The sequence below is a fragment of the Podarcis erhardii genome, assembly GCF_964252035.2.
Source record: "Podarcis erhardii genome assembly, chromosome: 7".
In the NCBI taxonomy this organism is placed as follows: Eukaryota; Metazoa; Chordata; class Lepidosauria; order Squamata; family Lacertidae; genus Podarcis; species Podarcis erhardii.
Genome location: NC_138511.1, coordinates 6,856,600 through 6,875,763, shown reverse-complemented (window position 1 = coordinate 6,875,763; position 19,164 = coordinate 6,856,600). Strand labels below are relative to the sequence as shown.

Below are 19,164 nucleotides of genomic sequence, written 5' to 3'. Positions count from 1 at the left end.
TAATTTCATGAGCAAAGAGTTTGCAGCTGCACACCAAATACAGACTATCCCATTGAGTAAGCCTTTGCAGGTTACCACGATTGATGGGAGGGAGCTGTTGGGAGGAGAAGTGAGCCAACAGACTGTACCAATGATAATGAGGGTGGCACGACACACCGAACTGATAGCGTTTAACGTAGCCACCTTGGGAGGAGCTCCTATTATCTTGGGTATGAGCTGGCTGGCGCTACACGATCCGCTAGTAGGCTGGCATCAGAGAGTGGTTTCCTTTGGATCAGCACATTGCCTAGAACACTGCAAGGAGGGAGAGGCTCAGGCAGGCGCCAGGGGCACTCTAGCAGGGATGGAAGTGATGGACAAAGGGAGGGTGCCACCACAATACGCTGACTTGCTTGACGTATTCAGCGAAAAAGAAGCAGATAAACTGCCCCCGCACAGACCCTTTGATTGTCAAATTACCTTACTCCCAGGAGCACAATTGCCAGTGGGCAAGCTGTATGCAATGTCAGACAGTGAGATGCAGGAGTTAAGGGAGTTCATTGACAAGAATCTCAAACGAGGTTTCATCAGAGAGTCACGAGCGGTGGGGGGCAGCCCAGTGTTCTTTGTGGACAAAAAAAAACACAGGCAAGCCCAGGCTTGTATGTGATTTCAGGGCCCTAAATGCAGTGTCAGAACCAGTGACTTTCCCTATGCCCAGAATTGATGACATTCTAACACGGGTGAGAAAAGGGAAAATTTTTACCAAGCTGGACCTTAGGGGGGCATATAACTTGATACGTGTGAGAAAGGGGGATGAGTGGAAGACCACTATGTTCACCCCCTTGGGGGCCTTTGAGTACACCGTTATGCCTTTCGGATTACAAGGGGGCTCCGCCTGTTTTCAATCATTCATGAATCACGTCCTGGGGCCACTGCTCTACAAGAACTGCGTAGCGTTCTTAGATGACGTTCTGGTGTACTCAGACAATGAGGAGCAGCATGTGCGAGATGTAAGAGAGGTACTGAGCAAGCTGCGAGAAAACCGGCTGTGGGTGAAACTGGAGAAGTGTCAGTTTCATACCAAGGAGGTGGAATTCCTGGGGTACCGGTTGTCTGACAAGGGATTGGCCATGGATCCCAGCAAGGTTCAAGCGGTACTGGAATGGAAAACACCAAAGACCAAGAAGGACGTGCAAAGGTTCCTGGGCTTCGGAAACTTCTATAGGAAGTTCATCAAAAACTTTGCCCATTTAACAGCGCCCATCACGGATTGTCTTAGTAGCAAAAAGAAATTTGTTTGGACGGGAGAAGCGCAACAAGCGTTCGAACGCTTAAAGCAGGCGTTTGCGTCGGAAGAGCAACTCTTGCACGTGGATCTACAACAACCAATGAGAGTGGAGACTGACGCGTCAGACCGAGCGGTGGGGGCCGTTCTTCTCCAGCCGGGAAAAGATACGTCTGAATGGAGACCGTGTGCATTCTTCTCGCGGAAGTTGAACAAATCAGAGAGGAACTACACAGTGTACGACCGAGAACTGCTCGCCATTCATGAAGCATTCCGGAAATGGCGGCACTTGCTGATTGGGGCGCAGCACAAGGTTCAAGTCCGAACTGACCACAAAAATCTGGAATACTGGAGAACAGCCCGAGTGCTGAACCAGAGACAAGTGAGATGGGCCCAGGAGTTCTCCAAATTCCACTTTGAGATTCGTTACGTGCCCGGCTCCGAGAACGTGAGGGCGGACGCTCTTTCCAGGAAACCTGAGTACTTAGAGGGGGAGGGAGCGCCTGAGGCAAGGCATGTAATCCCTGAAGACCGCTGGGTGTGTGGGGCGGCATTGGTGGGGCAGAGGGAACTGATAGAGGGTACGGAGAACGATGAATACGCCCAAGAGAAACTCAGAGAGCTCCGGAGGACAGAGGAGAACACAGGGGGGTTCGAAGAAAAGAACGGGGCGTTGTATTACAAAGGGGCACTGTACATACCCGACGGGGAACTGAGGGGCAGAGTACTCAAGCAGTTGCATGACAGCCCCACAGCGGGACATTTTGGACAGCACAAAACCATGTGGTTGGTTACCAGGGAGTTTTGGTGGCCCAAGGTGAGGGAGGACGTACGGGAATATGTCAGGGGTTGCGACAGGTGCCAGCGAGCGAAAGGAGAGAGGGTGGCGCCAGCGGGGCTATTACAACCCTTACCCACGCCCGAAAGGCCATGGGAGGCAGTATCCATAGATTTTATGACGGACCTGCCAAAATCCAAAGGCAAAACAGCTGTCATGGTGGTGGTAGATCAATTAACCAAGATGTGTCATTTTATAGCTTGTTCACATGCAGTCACAGCGGAGGAAACCGCCAAGTTGTTTGTAGAACATATTTTCAAGTTGCATGGCGCCCCCTTGAGGGTGGTCAGCGACAGAGGGAAACAATTTACTTCCAGGTTCTGGAGGAAACTTATGAGCTTACTGCACGTAGAACTCAATTTCTCAACTGCCCGGCACCCAGAAACCAATGGGCAAGCGGAAAGGGCAAATGGGGTTTTACAACAATACCTGAGGTGTTATGTAAAAGACAGAGAAAATGATTGGGTGGATAAGTTACCTCTAGCAGAATTTGCCTACAACAACGCGGAGAACGTGTCCACAGGGATGAGTCCCTTCCTGGCAAATTATGGGTGTCACCCCCGGGCATTCCCAGGAGAGGGAGGGGAGAGGTGGAGCGTGCCGGCGGCGGAATATTTTTTTGAAGAGATGGAGGCGATCCACCGTCAGCTTCAACTTAACTTAGAGAAAGCCAAGGAAGAATATAAGAAGCAAGCAGACAGAAATAGGAGGGAAGGTGAAACTATAAGGGTGGGGGACCGGGTGTGGTTGTCCACCCAAGGGCTACCGTTCAAGGGCGGGAGTAAGAAATTGAGGCCCAAAAGATTGGGACCCTTTGAGGTCATACAGCAGGTCAACCCAGTGGCATTCAAACTCAGGCTGCCCAGTCACATGAAATTACACCCAGTATTTCACAGGTCATTACTGTCGCCGTACCGAGAGGGACGCGAGTGGGGGGAGCGTGAGAGAGAGGCCACCCAAACGCCCGTGATAGAAGAGAGAGAGCGCGACATGAACGTGGCAGGAATCATTGATTCCAGGTGGAAGGGGAATCAGGTGGAATATCTGGTAGAATGGGAGGGGGAAGCAGAGTCGGAAAACACTTGGGTACCAGCAGAGGTAGTCAATGACGAGGTTTTAATAGAAACATTTCATCAGCGTTTCCCAAGAAAACCGCAACCCGTGGCTCGATTTAGAAGGGAACACTTTGGGACCACCGATGAGGAAGGAGAGTTTGAAGGGTTCCCAGAGTCAGGGGTGGGTGAAGAAGCCGACTCCGACGAAGAAGAGGAAGACGGGGAGAGAGACGGTACGCCGTGGCTGGAAGTGTTAGAATCCTCGGACGACGAGGAGAGTTCCTTCAGGGGCTTTCCGCCCTCACCGCCAGTGGGAGAGGAGGCGGGAGGGGGTGAAGGGGGCCCTGGGGGGGAGGTGGATGTCAGGGAACTGCCATCGGAGAGACAGGTAGTGGACAGGCTACAGGAGAATAGGAGAGAATCTGCAGTAGAAGAGGGAACCAGCAGGGGGAGTGCAGGAGTCACAGCGGAGGGGAGGCTCTGGGATGCTTCCAGTGAGAGTAGTGGAGAGGTAACGGGACCCCCGTTGGGAACGCCCACCCTTCGCCGGAAACTGTCACGCAGAGAGTCTCGAAAGCGCATGTCTGTCAAAGAGCTTTTATGTTGGCGTAAATTCCGTAGACGCCCACTGTCAGATTCTACCAGCGACTGACGGAGTCATGCTTTGGGGGCTCCGTTAGTGCATCGGTTTGGATGACCAGCCAAACCCCAGAGGGATCAAGCTTTTACGCACAAGCAGCACACTATCCCACCACAACTGGCACCACCTGTAACTCAGTTTTTTAGGTGTCTGGTCAAAACTGTTTTATTCAAGTAGACCTTTGCACCCTGAATGCTGCTCAGATGTTTCCCTTTTTTCTTTTCTCGAGATTTTAAATTCCTGAAGTTTTAGACTTTGGAGCTTTAATTCGAGTTTTAAAATTTGTGCATTGTGTACAGTGGTGCCTCGCAAGACGAAAAGAATCCGTTCCGTGAGTCTCTTCGTCTTGAGATTTTTTCGTCTTGCGAAGCAAGCCCATTAGCGGCTTAGCGCTATTAGTGGCTTAGCAGATCAGCTGATAAGCGGCTTAGCGGATCAGCTGATAAGCGGCTTAGCGGATCAGCTGTTAAGCGGCTTAGCGGATCAGCGGCTTAGAAAAAGGAGGGAAAAAGGGGGGGGAAACCCGCAGGAACTCACAAGACATTTTCGTCTTGCGAAGCAAGCCCATAGGAAATTCGTTTTGCAAAGCACCTCCAAAACGCGAAAACCCTTTCGTCTAGCGGGTTTTCCGTCTTGCGAGGCATTCGTCTTGCGGGGCACCACTGTATTTTATTTTATTTTTGCTGTCAGACCTACATAGTAAAAAGCAGGATATGTTTTTAATAAATAAATAAATGAAGTTCCCAAACTATCTTCAAAGTCAGCCACACATACAGCACATTGCAGTTGGACAGCCTTCCCCAAACTGGTGGCTCCTGGATCTCCCATCAGCCCGAGTTGCCATGTTCTAGGATGATGGGAGTCCAAAAATGTCTAGAGGACAGTGGATTGGGAAAAGCTTAAGTAGCATAATCTTGAAGTCACTCCAGAATTTATGACAACTGCCAGGTTTGTGTTTTATGGAGTATCCACCAAAGCGCTAAAAAACATCATTCTGGGCCACCGTTGCTGCTTCATCGCATTTAGCATTTAACATGAAAATATAGCAGGTAAAGCACACATTCAGGCTACTTGCCGACTATTCTTAAAGCCCTGTGCTCTTCTCCAAGGTGGTCTCAGCACACAGCAGGGGCTTCCAGCAGCTCCAGAAACCAGCCAGACTCAATAAAAACCTGATCGTACTCCATGAGATTAGAGGCAGGACTGGACCTAGGCTGGTCAGCTTCTCTAAGCCTGCAGAAGGCACCCAGGTTTTAGAAGGAAGCTAATGAACTGCCCACTCCAGATGGAATCAAGTACAGCCCTTCCCGGGTCCCCACTTTTCCCACTTGTCGATTCATCTCTGAAGCAGGTGCTGCCCGCACTCGGCTAAGTGAATGAAGAGCCTCACAGCTTGAGGCTGAGTCCTGGCCTAACAACTACCCAGGACCACGAGTCCTCTCCAGGCACAGGGTAGACTGGAGTGTGCAGTGCCAACCCCTGTGAATGGCAGGCAGTAATAAGCCTCCCAATTGACCAGGCTTAGTACAAATGCCAAGAACCTGGTCCTTCTGCTTAGCCAACAGGGCAGCAGCTTCTGCCTGAAACACTTCACACTACAGGTCCTGCCCCCTCAGGGAACCTGGGCTGGAGATCTGGAAATGGGGGTCACCTGGCCCAAACATAGCTGACCGACTTGCAGCTGAGGCCCTGTGCTCCCCTATCCTCAGCCTGGCCAGCCTCATAATGCCCACTTGTAGCCTGCCTTCCATCTCCCCTGATGGCAACTGAAAGAGACACAAGCAGAGTCCAGTATCAGCCTGACAAGCACTGCCTGCTTTCATTGGAAAGACCTTCTGCATTGAATTGGTCAGAGCTGCAAATAACATCCCATACGGGCATACCTGACACAGGTGCAAGAGAAGATGAGCCAAACGCATCTGCCTGTGTTGTGGAAGGAGCCGGTTGAAAGCCTGGGATCAGATTCTCTGCTGAGCTACCCAGCTTCTCTGGAAGTTTACCTGAAATTCCAAGGACCTGGTTATTTTTTATATATATTTTATATCATTTTAAAATACAATAAGAAACAACAACAAAATTCTGCCATTTCTTGGGAAAAGGCATTAACAGCAGCTTGATGTTAGAACCGGTTGATAATGCATATTAAAGTCTCCAGTCCAATAGGTCTCTCCAGATGTTTCCATGTGTCTGGGGAGGTTTTCTCTATTGTCATGTCTCGTATAGGAGATGAATGGATGCCACCTGTGGTGAAAGGATTCATCTTGTTTCTGGCCACCCCGACCTGGCAGGTCAATTTGTTGGCCAGAGCAACAGACCATAGCTGAGTACACCATGAGTCTCTTGACAGGCCTACTGCACAGCACCAACATTTAGCTATTTCTAAACAAGCAGCCACCTGCAAAAATGTCAACATCTCCCGATGAGATAAAAGTTGGTTTGATTCATCTATTATTACTAACAAGCCAACAAAGGAGCTGGATTTATCTTTATATTACAAATTAATCAAGGACGTGGTTATTAAGTGCTCTTATACATCATGAGTTGCTAAGCATATCTTGGAAATATTCCAACCCCCCCCCCCCCGGATATTACTATTATTCATACTTATTGCAAGCCACAGCTAGACCTGGTTTCTCAGTTTTAAGGATCAGCAACTAAGCCAAACAGAAACTCCACATATTGCTCCTTCACTCTTACTAGGATTGTTCCTGATGCTTTTTTGGGGAGGAAACCGGTGCCAGTCACTTTGGTTTAGGCTACAATCATAAAAACATGCTAAGGAATAGTCCACACTGAACAGTGAGAATACTTCCAAGCAAACAAGCATAGGTTTGCACTGTGAGAGAAACAACATACGGTATGTTTTTTGGTTGCAACTAGGATACCAAGAAATGCAACAATTTCATTTAAAAATCTTATGCCGCTGATGGTTCTGACAAAGCATTGAGGATAGTGAACTCTGGCTGGTAGCACAGTATAAACGCAACTGCCAGTGGACTCCCACAACACTGGCCCACATCTGCTGATCACACTATGGATGATTTCAGGAGAAGTCAGCCGGCAATGGTCATATACTGCCACCACAGCTGTTTCCCTCTGTAGCCTCAGAAGCCTGGAAGGTGAAACTGGAACCCAATAGTAAAATCAGCAAGTAGAATTATGTTGTGCCAAATTAACCTTGAAATATGAAATCTATCAAGTGCAGGGGATTGGACCTCTGTCTGACCGATTATGAGAACGCCAAAGGTCTTGATTTAGGCCACTGGACCAAGAGAGCCTTTAAAAAAGTCAGCTTGTCTGTTCCCAAGCAACAGCCTAGAAAGTTTTGGGAGGCCCTTCATCTTTAACAGCCTAGGCTGCCACAGCTTCCACTCTGAGAGCACTTTAGCCACTGCTGGATTGCACTAACCATCACTAAGTTTTGCAAAATCCTTGTTCAGCAGCTCCTCTGCTGTGAGCTTGGAGAAGTTGTCATCATCAAAAGGGTTCCAGGTAGAGACATCTGGTGGATTGTAGACATTTTGCTGCGATGTCCTGGGGGATCCAGAAGGCGTTGTCGAGGCAGACCTGGAGGAAGCCATGCCGAAAAGGGAACAAAAACGGGACATTCAGTTGCCATCTTTATTTCCTAACGGCATTGCAATGTCTACAGGTGCTGTTGAATGTGTGCTGAATATGCAGCTGGGTGGACTTTGAAGTTCTGTTCAGCTCTGTGAGCCTGAAAATTGTCCACGCAGATCCATACAAGGAACTCCCCCCCCCCCCATTTACACGCACACGGGCAAAACAAAAAGGGACAGAACAAGGCGTTTGCAAGCTTTTCCAATTGTGTTTCAAATATACACAATTTCACTTAAACGCGTGGTGCCTTAGAACGTCACAATACACACCACAAATGGGGGTTGCCTGTACTTTCAACTGGAAACCCAGCCCAGCAGTGAAGTTGGTCCACAGGATAGCTCCATATCTCAAAGACAACCCGTACACACGCGTAAGTCCGCACACACCCACACCCACACTCTTTAGTGTCTCTTCCCCAAACAGAGGCCCAGACAAAAGCCTCTTCAATCATAAAATACGCTTTAAAAGAGGATTTGACAAATTCATGATGGAGGAGCATAGCAATAATGGCTATGCTCTGCCTCCACAATCAGAGGCAGCCATGCTTCTGAATGCCAGTTTCTGGAAACCACAGAAAGGGAGGGTGTTCTTGTGCTTGAATCCTCCTTGCAGGTTTCCCACAGGCCTCTGGCTGGCCACTGTGAGAACAGGACTAGATGGGCAATTGGCCTGATCCAGCAGGCTCTTCTGGTGTTCTTACGTTAAGCTTAGTTGCTAGCCCAGGGTTATAAATGCTCTTCTTGCAACTCAAGGACACTCCTCTATTCGTTCGAAGAGCAACAGCAGGAAGACTATTAGGACATGGCGCGAGAAAAGCAGAGAGGCAGGCTGCCCCACGTCAGAACAAAAAGTAAAGAGAATCAAAATGCACAAAGGGTCATTTAGCAGGAAGAAGAGACACCCCCCCCCAAAAAAAATACACACTTGGACTTGTTGAGGCTGGCCTCAGCAGCCGCAGCCTGCAGAAGCTGTGTTGATTTGCTGGCTGGGACCCCAAAGACAGTGCTGTGCGTCACGTCACTCAGGATCCTCCGGTGTCCCGCTCGCTGAGTCTTGGGGGAGGACGGGGGAGTGAGGGAGCCCACCTTCTGCCCCTGGACAGCTGACGGCGGGGTGGTGGGGATCCTTTGATGTCGTGGAGGCGCTTGCTGGGGGGGGGGGGAGGAGAGAAAGTTACTGAGTTTATTTCCTTAACCACAGGAGTTGCAGAGCTGTTTCTTAGAAGCAGAAGGGACAACTCAAACTCTGCATTCTGTCCCAGTGGCGGGGAGGGGGGCAAAAGGGAGAGAGGATAAAAATAGAAGGTAGATCCCTTTCGGGCAAAAATGTAAGAAAGACCCAGAACTTTACTCCCTCAACATGTTATTCAGCCAAACCTAGAAGACTAACACACCAGAAGAGAGACCTTCACGCACACAGCATCTCCAAGCCACAACAGTTCGCTCACAGAAGAGGCAGCATGGTGCAGTGGTTAGTGTGTCGGACTAGGACCTTTGAGACCAGAATTTAAATCCCTACCCAACCATGAAGTTCACTGGGTGTCTCTCTCAGCCTAGCCTACCCCACTGGGTTGTGGTGGGGATTAAATGAGGAGAAGGAGAACCATGGGCACAACTTTGAGCTCCTGGCAGCCCTTCTGTTCCTTTTTTTAAAATTAGTTTTTATTAAATATTACAGGAAGATAAAAAGAAAAAAGAAATAGAAACAAAAAATCAATACATAACACTGTAAACACATTTGTCTATGTATTTTCCAACATGCAGACTAGAAAAGAGACGAAAGATAAAAGAAAAGGAAAAAAACACTTTTCATAATCAATACTACCAAATTTATACTTCAAACATTACAATATATAAATCCTAGTTAAAATATTCTAAAAGGCTTCCACCGCATTCACCACACGTCTCTTAGTTTCTAGTTCACCTTTACATCTGTTCTTCAGTCACTTCCTTTCCTTAAGTTCTTTCATAGTCCATCAAATCTTTGTGTTCTCTATAATTCTTCACAAGCCCTTCTGTTCCATACACTGAAACACTGGCCTGCTTGCCAGACACAGAAACTGGATTTCCCGGGATCTCAGCTTTTTTTATTTCCCCCAGAAAACCTTCTAAAAATCGTCATGGCTGAAGAAAGGTCCAAAATGCTCAAGGGGTGACTGCAAGACAGGAGCCTCACAGATTCAAGTCATACTGACCTGTCTTACAAGGTTGTTGTAAAGACTCTTACTGTTGCTTTATCCTTTTCTATGCTCTCTTTCAATATAAATATTCTCAGCAGGGATTTGAGCCTGGCTCTTTCTGGCCTACTCCCTTCACCACACTGACTTAACAGAACTTGCAATCCTGAAAATATATCTATAATATAAAGAGGAGCGAACAGAATGGGATGTTTACACCTTTTGGAGGCTTGGGTTATTTTTTTCCATCATATTCCAGCTTTCCCCCCAAATACTGCAACAAATATTAGTTTGAAATGATGTTGTGAATATATTTGTGACAGAAATAACCAACCCTTTTATGTTCACCCAGCCCCATTTTGTTAACATGAATAATGGGGGAGGGGAGTCGTCCCCCCCAAAAAATCTTAATCCTAGAGTGCTCTCTCCAAATCTGCTCCCCAAACCAGTTGGTTACCAATAAATCTGGGTATTACAGGAAAAAAATGTGTGGCGAGAATAACCTGGTATAAATACAGTTTCAGCTGGAAGGCATTTACTGTAATTTATTCGTATGCTGTGCATCCTTTTCTTTTAAACAACAACCCCCCTCCACAACAGTCAAAGCAGCTGCATTTCAGGACAAAAAGAAACAATGAGGAATGATTACACTTGAATAGTAATGAAGTGTGTGTGTGTGTGTGTGTGTGTGTGTGTGTGTGTGTGTGCAGCAGGAGAAGGCGGATGTGAAATTTCATTCTCAAGTATCTGCAGTGATGGGGGATCCCTGGCAAATTTCCACTCCTTTTATACTTTAGGCAGCTGCTCCACTCGCTACAGGGAAAACCCTGGTTCTCATTAAGTGAAAAAGCACTTATTTGGGATGAATGCATACATTATAGTCATCAAATGGAGGATTTGTACATTCGAAACAAGGATTGGGATTAAGATGCAAACTCTTCCCCAACTTGTTCGCCTGACGAAAATCCAGAGCAGGAGAAAGGAGCCACTGGGTCACCCATGGGGGGGTTTAAATACCTCAGGATAACCTTAACAGCTGATCTCAAACAATTAAATCAAATTATAAGCTCTTGCTCAAAACGATAAGTAAAAAACTCTCAAAATGGAAGTGCACAAGCCTTGGCTGGCTAGGTCATTTCGCAGCTATAAAAATGCCAATTCTACTAAAATTATCTTTCCTGTTTCAGGTTTTACCAACATACATCTCTCCTGCTATGCTTAAAAAATGGCAAAACAAATTACTTTCTTTTACTTCATTAGGAAAAAGAGCCAGACTCAGTCAAAAAATCTTATTTAGACATAGGAATAAAGGGGGGTTAGGAATACCCAATCTTGAACTATACTACGAAGCTTTCCAAATTAAACCATTGATACCTCTCATTAAAGGTAAAGTACATATTCCATGGATAAAGATAGAAAGATAGAAAGTGGCCACACAAGATTATCAGTATATGCTCTGCCCTTCATGAAGGAACAAGAAAAGGTGGGCAAACCCATTTTTAAAAGTATAATTAATGGCGTGGCGGAATTGGAACTTAGTATTGGCTCCTAGGACTTCAATACTGATGCCTCTGCTAGATCACCCCTCATTTAAACATGAAGACAAATATAACCAACTCCTACATCTTGAAACAAATGGTTTGTATAGAATTAGAGATGTGTTTGTAAAAGCTAAAGCATTTTTAAAAGAGGGCCTGGTGGCAAAGGCAAAAGGGATAAAACGGTCCTGGCTACATCTGTATCAACAGATACAGTCCTTTTGCACTTTTGCAAAGTATCTGGAATGAAGGGGTGAGGGCTTGAGACACCTTTTGAATCACTGTGTAACAGACCTAGCCATGACACAAAAGGGGCATTATCAATGATATATGGTATTACATTAGAAAGCTTTGCAGGAAACGCAGAAGATATTCGAATGAGATGGGAGACTGACATATGAATTTCAATAAGTGAAAAAGCATGGGAATCAATATGGCAAAACCCATCTTTAAAAACAATTTTGGATCGCCTCCAGGAAATTTCCTTTAAAATTATCTTTCCGTGGCATGGGACCCCCACACACCTTGCAAAGAAAAATCCTTTAAGCTCACCATTATGTTGGAAAGGCTGTAGAGAACAAGGTTCCTATTTTCATGTTTGATGGGAGTGTACCATAGTTCATGCCTTTTGTGGTAAATTTTTAACCTGACCTCCAAAATCACTAAACAATCTATCCCTTTTAATTCAGCACTTGCCTTATTATCATTAGATTTGACCCCACATTCTACCCTTAAACGTAAGAATTATTTTTCTTCCTGTCCACAGGAGCTAGACTAGTTATTGCCCAACAATGGAAGGAAACTTCTAAAATACCAATAGAGGCTTAGGTTAATAACATCTGAAGCATTGCTCTATCAGAACGCCTCACATACCATAGCAGCTAATCAAAAGCATCTCCAAAAAAGATACATTTGACACGATCTGGTCTCCCTTTTTCTCTTTTACTGAAGAACAGGATATTTTAATGCCACCATCATCACAGAGGTGTCTGTGGAAGGGATATAGTGATAAAAAAATGTATTGTATTGTAAATGTATTGTAACTTTTGAATACAGTGGTGCCTCGCAAGACGAAATTAATCCGTTCCGTGAGGCTCTTCGTATAGCGTTTTTTTCGTCTTGCGAAGCAAGCCCATTGACAGCTTAGCGGATTAGCGCTATTAGCAGTTTAGCGGCTTTTAGCGGATCAGCTGATAAGCGGCTTATCAGTGGGTCAGCTGATAAGCGGCTTAGCGGCTTAGGAAAAGGGAGGAAAAGGGTGGGGGGAACCCGCAGGAACTCGCAAGACATTTCGTCTTGCGAAGCAAGCCCATAGGGAAATTCGTTTTGCGAAGCGCCTCCAAAACGGAAAACCCTTTCATCTAGCGGGTTTTCCGTCTTGCGAGGCGTTCGTTTTGCGGGGCACCACTGTAAATGTTTTTGGGATTTTTTAAAGGAAAAAGAACTGCTGTTGCACCCACATGCAGCCTTTTGGTGCCAAACCAGACAGTTTTTTCTATGTTCACCTTTGAAAGGATGAATCACAGTTTTCTGTTCAGGATTCATTAAGAATCTCCAGAAATTTGCAAAGTGATGTGCAGGCAAAAAGAAAAGGAAAAAGGGAACCACTGGGTCAGACCTGGCCCACAGTTACCAGTGTCTGAGCAAGGATTTCATTCTGGCACTCTCTCTCTCTCTCTCTCTCTCTCTCTCTCTCTCTCTCCCTCCCTCCCTCTCTCTCTCCCTCCCTCCCTCTATCTCTCTCTCTCTCTCTCATCTGCTCACAGCCTCTCCTGCACTGCCCCATCACATTTGTCGTGCCCCCTTCTCTGCAGCAAAGTGTTGAATTCCATTCTTTATCTAATGATTAATCAGGGCTTTTTTAGCCAGAAATTGCTTGAACTCAGTTCCAGCATCTCTGTTCACGGTGAGTTTTAAGCTGCATAATTATGACCCTCCAATTCTTGATGGACTATAGCTCCCAGCGGGCCCGGCCAGTAGTCAGGGGATGATGGGAATTGTAGTTCAACAACATGCGGAAGACCACAGATTGCCCATCTCTCGAACACTGTTGTATGAAACACAAAAGCATGGCCAGGAAAGGGGATAATAACCTTAGTTGGATCAGCACTAATGTAAATTTCCCTCCACTCTTAAGCATGCATTGGAGCAGTTGAATAAAAATGCATGCTTCTGCTTGTGTTCAGAGAGAGAAGGAGAAAGAAGGGGCAAATATGAGCATCTGCAAAGAAGGAGAAACTGCAGACAACGCTGGGGTTCTTACCTGTTTTCACAAATTACCTCTGAGGCTTGAATATCGTTGTTAGTCTGATACAGTGGTGCCCCGCAAGACGAACGCCTCGCAAGACGGAAAACCCGCTAGACGAAAGGGTTTTCCGTTTTGGAGGCGCTTCGCAAAACAAATTTCCCTATGGGCTTGCTTCGCAAGACGAAAATGTCTTGCGAGTTCCTGTGGTTTTTTTTTCCCTCCCCCCCCCTTTTTTCTAAGCTGCTAAGCCGCTTATCAGCTGATCCGCCAAGACGCTAAGACGCTAATAGGGCTAATCCGTCAATGGGCTTGCTTCGCAAGACGAAAAAGCCGCTAGACGAAGAGAATCGCGGAACGGATTCTTTTCGTCTTGCAAGGCACCACTGTACCATTCATCATTTTTAGTTGCTGCTTGTTAACAGTGTTTTATAGACTGTAATTATTTCACTGATTATTTGTTAATTACTCTACAGTGGTACCTCTGGATACGAATGGGATCCGTTCCAGAGCCCCGTTCGCATCTAGAAGTAAACGTAACTAGCAACGGCACGTCTGCGCACGCGTGCGCCGCTTTTTGCTGCTTCTGCGCATGCGCGTGCACATGCACAAGCGGCAAAACCCGGAAGTAACGCACTCCGTTACTTACGGGTTGTCGTGGAGCGCAATTTGAACGTGCTCAACCCGAAACGCATTCAACCGAAGGTTTGGCTGTACAGTGGTGCCCCGCAAGACGAACGCCTCGCAAGACGGAAAACCCGCTAGACGAAAGGGTTTTCCGTTTTGGAGGTGCTTCGCAAAACAAATTTCCTATGGGCTTGCTTCGCAAGACGAAAATGTCTTTCCTTTCCCCCCCCTTTTTCTAAGCCGCTAAGCCGCTTATCCGCTAAAAGCCGCTAAACCGCTAAGCCGTCAATGGGCTTGCTTCGCAAGACGAAAAAACCGCTAGATGAAGAGACTCGCGGAACGGATTCTTTTCGTCTTGCGAGGCACCACTGTATATGATTGATGCTCTACTTGCAATGTTCCATTACGTTCTGTCAAGTTACTGTTCTTTATTGTTTGTAAGCTGCTTTGAGATTCGTTTGAACGAAAAGTGGCACAGAAATCAAATCAGGGTCTTCTGGACGTGGCCACATTCGCTCCTTCCCTGCTGCCCACCAACATGAGAAGTGGGGAGGGGCCGTGGCCCAGTGGCAGAGGATCTGGAAGAAGTAAGGAAGCAACACTGCAAAGCCAACCAAAGCTGCCTCCCAAACCTTACCGGATGATCCTGCACAGGGACTGGCTGCGCCGACACCTGCTGCACCTGCGGTTGGGGCAGGATCTGAGCCGACGGCTTCTGTTGCCCTGCAGCTGCTTTCTGTGGGACGGGCCCCTGTTGTGCCAGCAGTTGCTGCTGCTGCTGCTGCTGCATGTAATTCTGCACAGGCTGCGGTTGCCCTCCCTGCTGCGCCACTGGAAACTGTGGCTTCACTGGTGGCTGCGGTGCCTGGGGTGCCACTTGGATCTACAACACACCAAACAAGCATTCAGAACCCTTCCTTAATAATAATAATAATAATAATAATAATAATAATAATAATAATAATAATTTATTTGTACCCCGCCCATCTGGCTGGGTTTCCCCAGCCACTCTGGGCGGCTTCCAACAAAGATGAAAAGTACACTAAAATGTCACAGATTAAAAACTTCCCTGAACAGGGCTGCCTTCAGATGTCTTCTGAATGTCAGGTAGTTGTTTATCGCTTTGACATCTGATGGGAGGGCGTTCCACAGGGCAGGCGCCACTACCGAGAAGGCCCTCTGCCTGGTTCCCTGCAACTTGGCCTCTCGCAGTGAGGGAACTGCCAGAAGGCCCTCGGAGCTGGACCTCAGTGTCCGGGCAGAACGATGGGGGAGGAGACGCTCCTTCAGATATACTGGACCGAGGCCGTTTAGGGCTTTAAAGGTCAGCACCAACACTTTGAATTGTGCTCGGAAACGCACTGGGAGCCAATGTAGGTCTTTCAAGACTGGTGTTATATGGTCTCGGCGGCCGCTCCCAGTCACCAGTCTAGCTGCCGCATTCTGGATTAGTTGTAGTTTCCGGGTCACCTTCAAAGGTAGCCCCACGTAGAGCGCATTGCAGTAGTCCAAGCGGGAGACAACCAGAGCATGCACCACTCCGGCGAGACAGTCTGCAGGCAGATAGGGTCTCAGCCTACGTACCAGATGGAGCTGGTAAACAGCTGCCCTGGATACAGATTTGACCTGTGCATCCATGGACAGCTGTGAGTCCAAAATGACTCCCAGGCTGCGCACCTGGTCCTTAAGGGGCACAGTTACCCCATTCAGGACCAGGGAATCCTCCCCACCTGCCCGCCTCCTGTCCCCCAAAAACAGTACTTCTGTCTTGTCAGGATTCAACCTCAATCTGTTAGCCACCATCTATCCTCCAACCGCCTCCAGACACTCACACAGGACCTTCACCGCCTTCACTGGTTCTGATTTAAAAGAGAGGTAGAGCTGGGTATCATCCGCATACTGATGAACACCCAGCCCAAACCTCCTGATGATCTCTCCCAGCGGCTGCATGTAAATGTTGAAAAGCATGGGGGAGAGGACAGAACCCTGAGGCACCCCACAAGTGAGAGCCCAGGGGTCTGAACACTCATCCCCCACCACCACTTTCTGAACACGGCCCAGGAGGAAGGAGCGGAACCACTGTATGACAGTGCCCCCAACTCCCAGCCCCTCAAGACGGTCTAGAAGGATGTTATGGTCGATGGTATCAAAGGCCGCTGAGAGATCCAGCAGAACTAGGACCAGCTGCAATCTTTTGCACTTCACATGCAATGGAGTCAGAGCGTCTCCCCACATTCACCTTCCCTTGTTACTGGGTTGTTGCAACATGCTCTGCGTTGGGCTGCCTTTGAAGATGACTTGGAAACTTCAGTTGGTCCAAAAATACAACAGCAGCCAGATTTCTGGCTGGAGTTCCATCTGGATCTCGTATAACTCATTTTGAAACAGCTGCACTGGTCGCCAGTTGGTGATTAAAGCCCTGAACGACTCAGACCCCAAACACCTGAAAGACCATCTCCTTTCCTACAGAACCTCTCGGGTGCTGAGATCGGCAGAGAAGGACCTGGGGGTAGCCCTTCCGACTTAAGAAGCTTGGTGTGATAGTGGTCCAGGGGGAGAAGACCTCCTCTGCGGCAGCCCCAAAACTGTGGAACTCCCTCTTTGCAAAGTTGCCTTATGAGGAACGGCTAAGGGAGCTGGGCATGTTTAGCCTGGAGAAGAGGAGGTTAAGGGGTGATATGATAGCCATGTTCAAATATATAAAAGGATGTCACATAGAGGAGGGAGAAAGGTTGTTTTCTGCTGCTCCAGAGAAGCGGACACGGAGCAATGGTTCCAAACTACAAGAAAAAAGATTCCACCTAAACATTAGGAAGAACTTCCTGACAGTAAGAGCTGTTCGGCAGTGGAATTTGCTGCCAAGGAGTGTGGTGGAGTCTCCTTCTTTGGAGGTCTTTAAGCAGAGGCTTGACAACCATATGTCAGGAGTGCTCTGGTGGTGTTTCCTGCTTGGCAGGGGGTTGGACTCGATGGCCCTTGTGGTCTCTTCCAACTCTATCATTCTATGATTCTAAGGTGAGCCTGGCACCTCCATTCTACAGCTTCCGGAGAATGCAGAGGACGCACCTCTTTACCCTGGTTTCAGACACTTGAGGTGTATGCTTTTAGGACTCAGCTTAATTTTTATAGTTCTAAGTTGTTTCAAACTGTTTTAAATATTGTGTTTTAATGCTTTAACCTGCCCTGGAACCTTAGGGTGAAGAGTTGGAAATAATAAATCAAACAAACAAACAAGCAAAAAATCTCGAAGCGGCCCAAATGCAGGGCTCACAAAGTACTACAGTGGTACCTTGGGCTAAGTACTTAATTCGTTCTGGAGGTCCGTTCTTAACCTGAAGACCATTTTAGCTAATGGGGCCTCCTGCTGCTGCCGTGCCGCCGGAACAAGATTTCTGTTCTCATCCTGAAGCAAAGTTCTTAACCTGAGGCACTATTTCTGGGTTAGCGGAGTCTGTAACCTGAAGCGTATGTAACCCAAGGTACCACTGTATATACTTAAGTATTCTTAGTCCATTATATTTGATTCTATGTGCTCAAACAGAGGCTCAAATTTGCAAGATATGGGGTGGTGGGGCTTTCATTTTGTTAATACCTTCTGCACCCACTCCTTGTCTCATATATTTTCCCTATGACAACACAAATGCATTTGAAAGATTCCTTTGACTCCCAAAATGGAGACTCAAGAGATCTGCTCTTGGGTCCTTGGACTCAACCTCCTCTCTGCTCCCAAGTTGCAACTGCCTTGAAATTCCTGTGAAGAGAAAAGAAAAACAGCCACCCCCAAACAGTCTCACCTGTTGAACTTGCAGGGGAGGCTGTGGCTGCTGCGGCTGCGGCGGCTGCTGAGGTCCTTGGGGCTGATAAAATGTGGCTGGCGGCTGCGCTGGCGGCTGTTGCTGCTGCTGCTTTAGAAACAGCTGATGTTGTGGGGTGGCGGCCTGGGGCTGAGCTGGAGGGGCTTGCGGTTGGGAGGCAGCAGACGGCTGTACAGGGGGCGGCTGCTTAGGCTGAGCTTGCGGGAGAGGCGGAGTCGGCTGAGGCAGGGCTTTCGGCTGTGGGACGCTGGTAGGGAGGGGGGCCTGACCCGCAGCCAAAGGCGCTGGAGCAGCAACTGCAGAGTAAGAGGAGAGGTCAGAATGCATCCATTTCCTTTACTCCTGTCCCCCCCCCCAAGTGCGTACTTTTTATTTAAACACTTAAATGCATAAATATTTAGCTGTGATTCTCGCACTGCAGGAATTGGGGTTCTCTTCCAACTCTACAATTCTGTGATGATATGAAATGAGGATGGATCAAGGGGCTGGAATATAAAAGTAGGGCAAGGAAGGCTAGAATAGGCAATGGAAGAAAGGGAAAGAAAAGCAGATGCCTTGTTTTTCAATAGTTTGCAACCTAATCTTCAAGAGAATTATGGTACGATCTCATCTTGCATGCCTTTAATTTGCACAATTTCATACATATGTGGTTCAAGGAGGATTGGTTGAAATTCCACATGTTAAATCCAAGCAAGTGGGAGAGGTTAAAAGATACTTTCATGCTGGGTATGCTTGAGGTTACTGGGTGCAAAAGCAGCTTTTAGGCTCTCCATCTTGCTTACTGGGCAAGGCCCACTTTGCTGCATGGGCTCAGGGAGCACAGAGGACTCTTTCTACCTCAACCCGCTGGCTCCAAGGGTTTGGGTATGTATGGTTTTTGCGAATACGTGGAACCCTGGGAAAACTGAACCACCACATAAATGACTACGAGGCTTTGAAAAGCTGGCATTAGTGGATCAAGTTCTTCCATTTTGTTGAATTAATTAAACTAAATAGCTTTAACTGGGGTTTTAATAAATGTGCTGAATAAATCATTACTGTTTTGAATTCTATTGTGCTATTGTCTTCCTTAGTGGGTTGTATAAGCCGCTATTCTGAAATAAAGCTGTTTATAGGGTAGGGTAAGGGGCACTGGGGGACGCGGGTGGCGCTGTGGGTTAAACCACAGAGCCTAGGGCTTGCCAATCAGAAGGTCGGCGGTTCGAATCCCCGCAACAGGGTGAGCTCCCGTTGCTCAGTCCTTGCTCCTGCCAACCTAGCAGTTTGAAAGCATGTCAAAGTACAAGTAGATAAATACCGTATTTTTCACTCTATAGGACGCACTTTTTCCCCTCCAAAAATG

At 47.4% G+C, this 19,164-nt stretch overlaps 1 protein-coding gene across 9 annotated transcripts in view; it reads right to left on the bottom strand.

Moving 5' to 3' along the window:
* Positions 1-19,164, bottom strand: part of AAK1 (AP2 associated kinase 1) — a 116,024-nt gene that overhangs the window by 37,794 nt on the left and 59,066 nt on the right. For all 9 annotated transcript variants that reach the window (XM_081868404.1, XM_081868403.1, XM_081868406.1 and 6 more), the window contains exons 12-16: positions 17,802-18,118; positions 14,645-14,890; positions 8,346-8,569; positions 7,210-7,367; positions 5,684-5,800 (exon numbers count right to left, since the gene is read on the bottom strand). In XM_081868404.1, the coding sequence (XP_081724530.1) occupies positions 5,684-5,800; positions 7,210-7,367; positions 8,346-8,569; positions 14,645-14,890; positions 17,802-18,118 (1,062 nt within the window). The remainder of the gene's footprint in view (positions 1-5,683; positions 5,801-7,209; positions 7,368-8,345; positions 8,570-14,644; positions 14,891-17,801; positions 18,119-19,164) is intronic.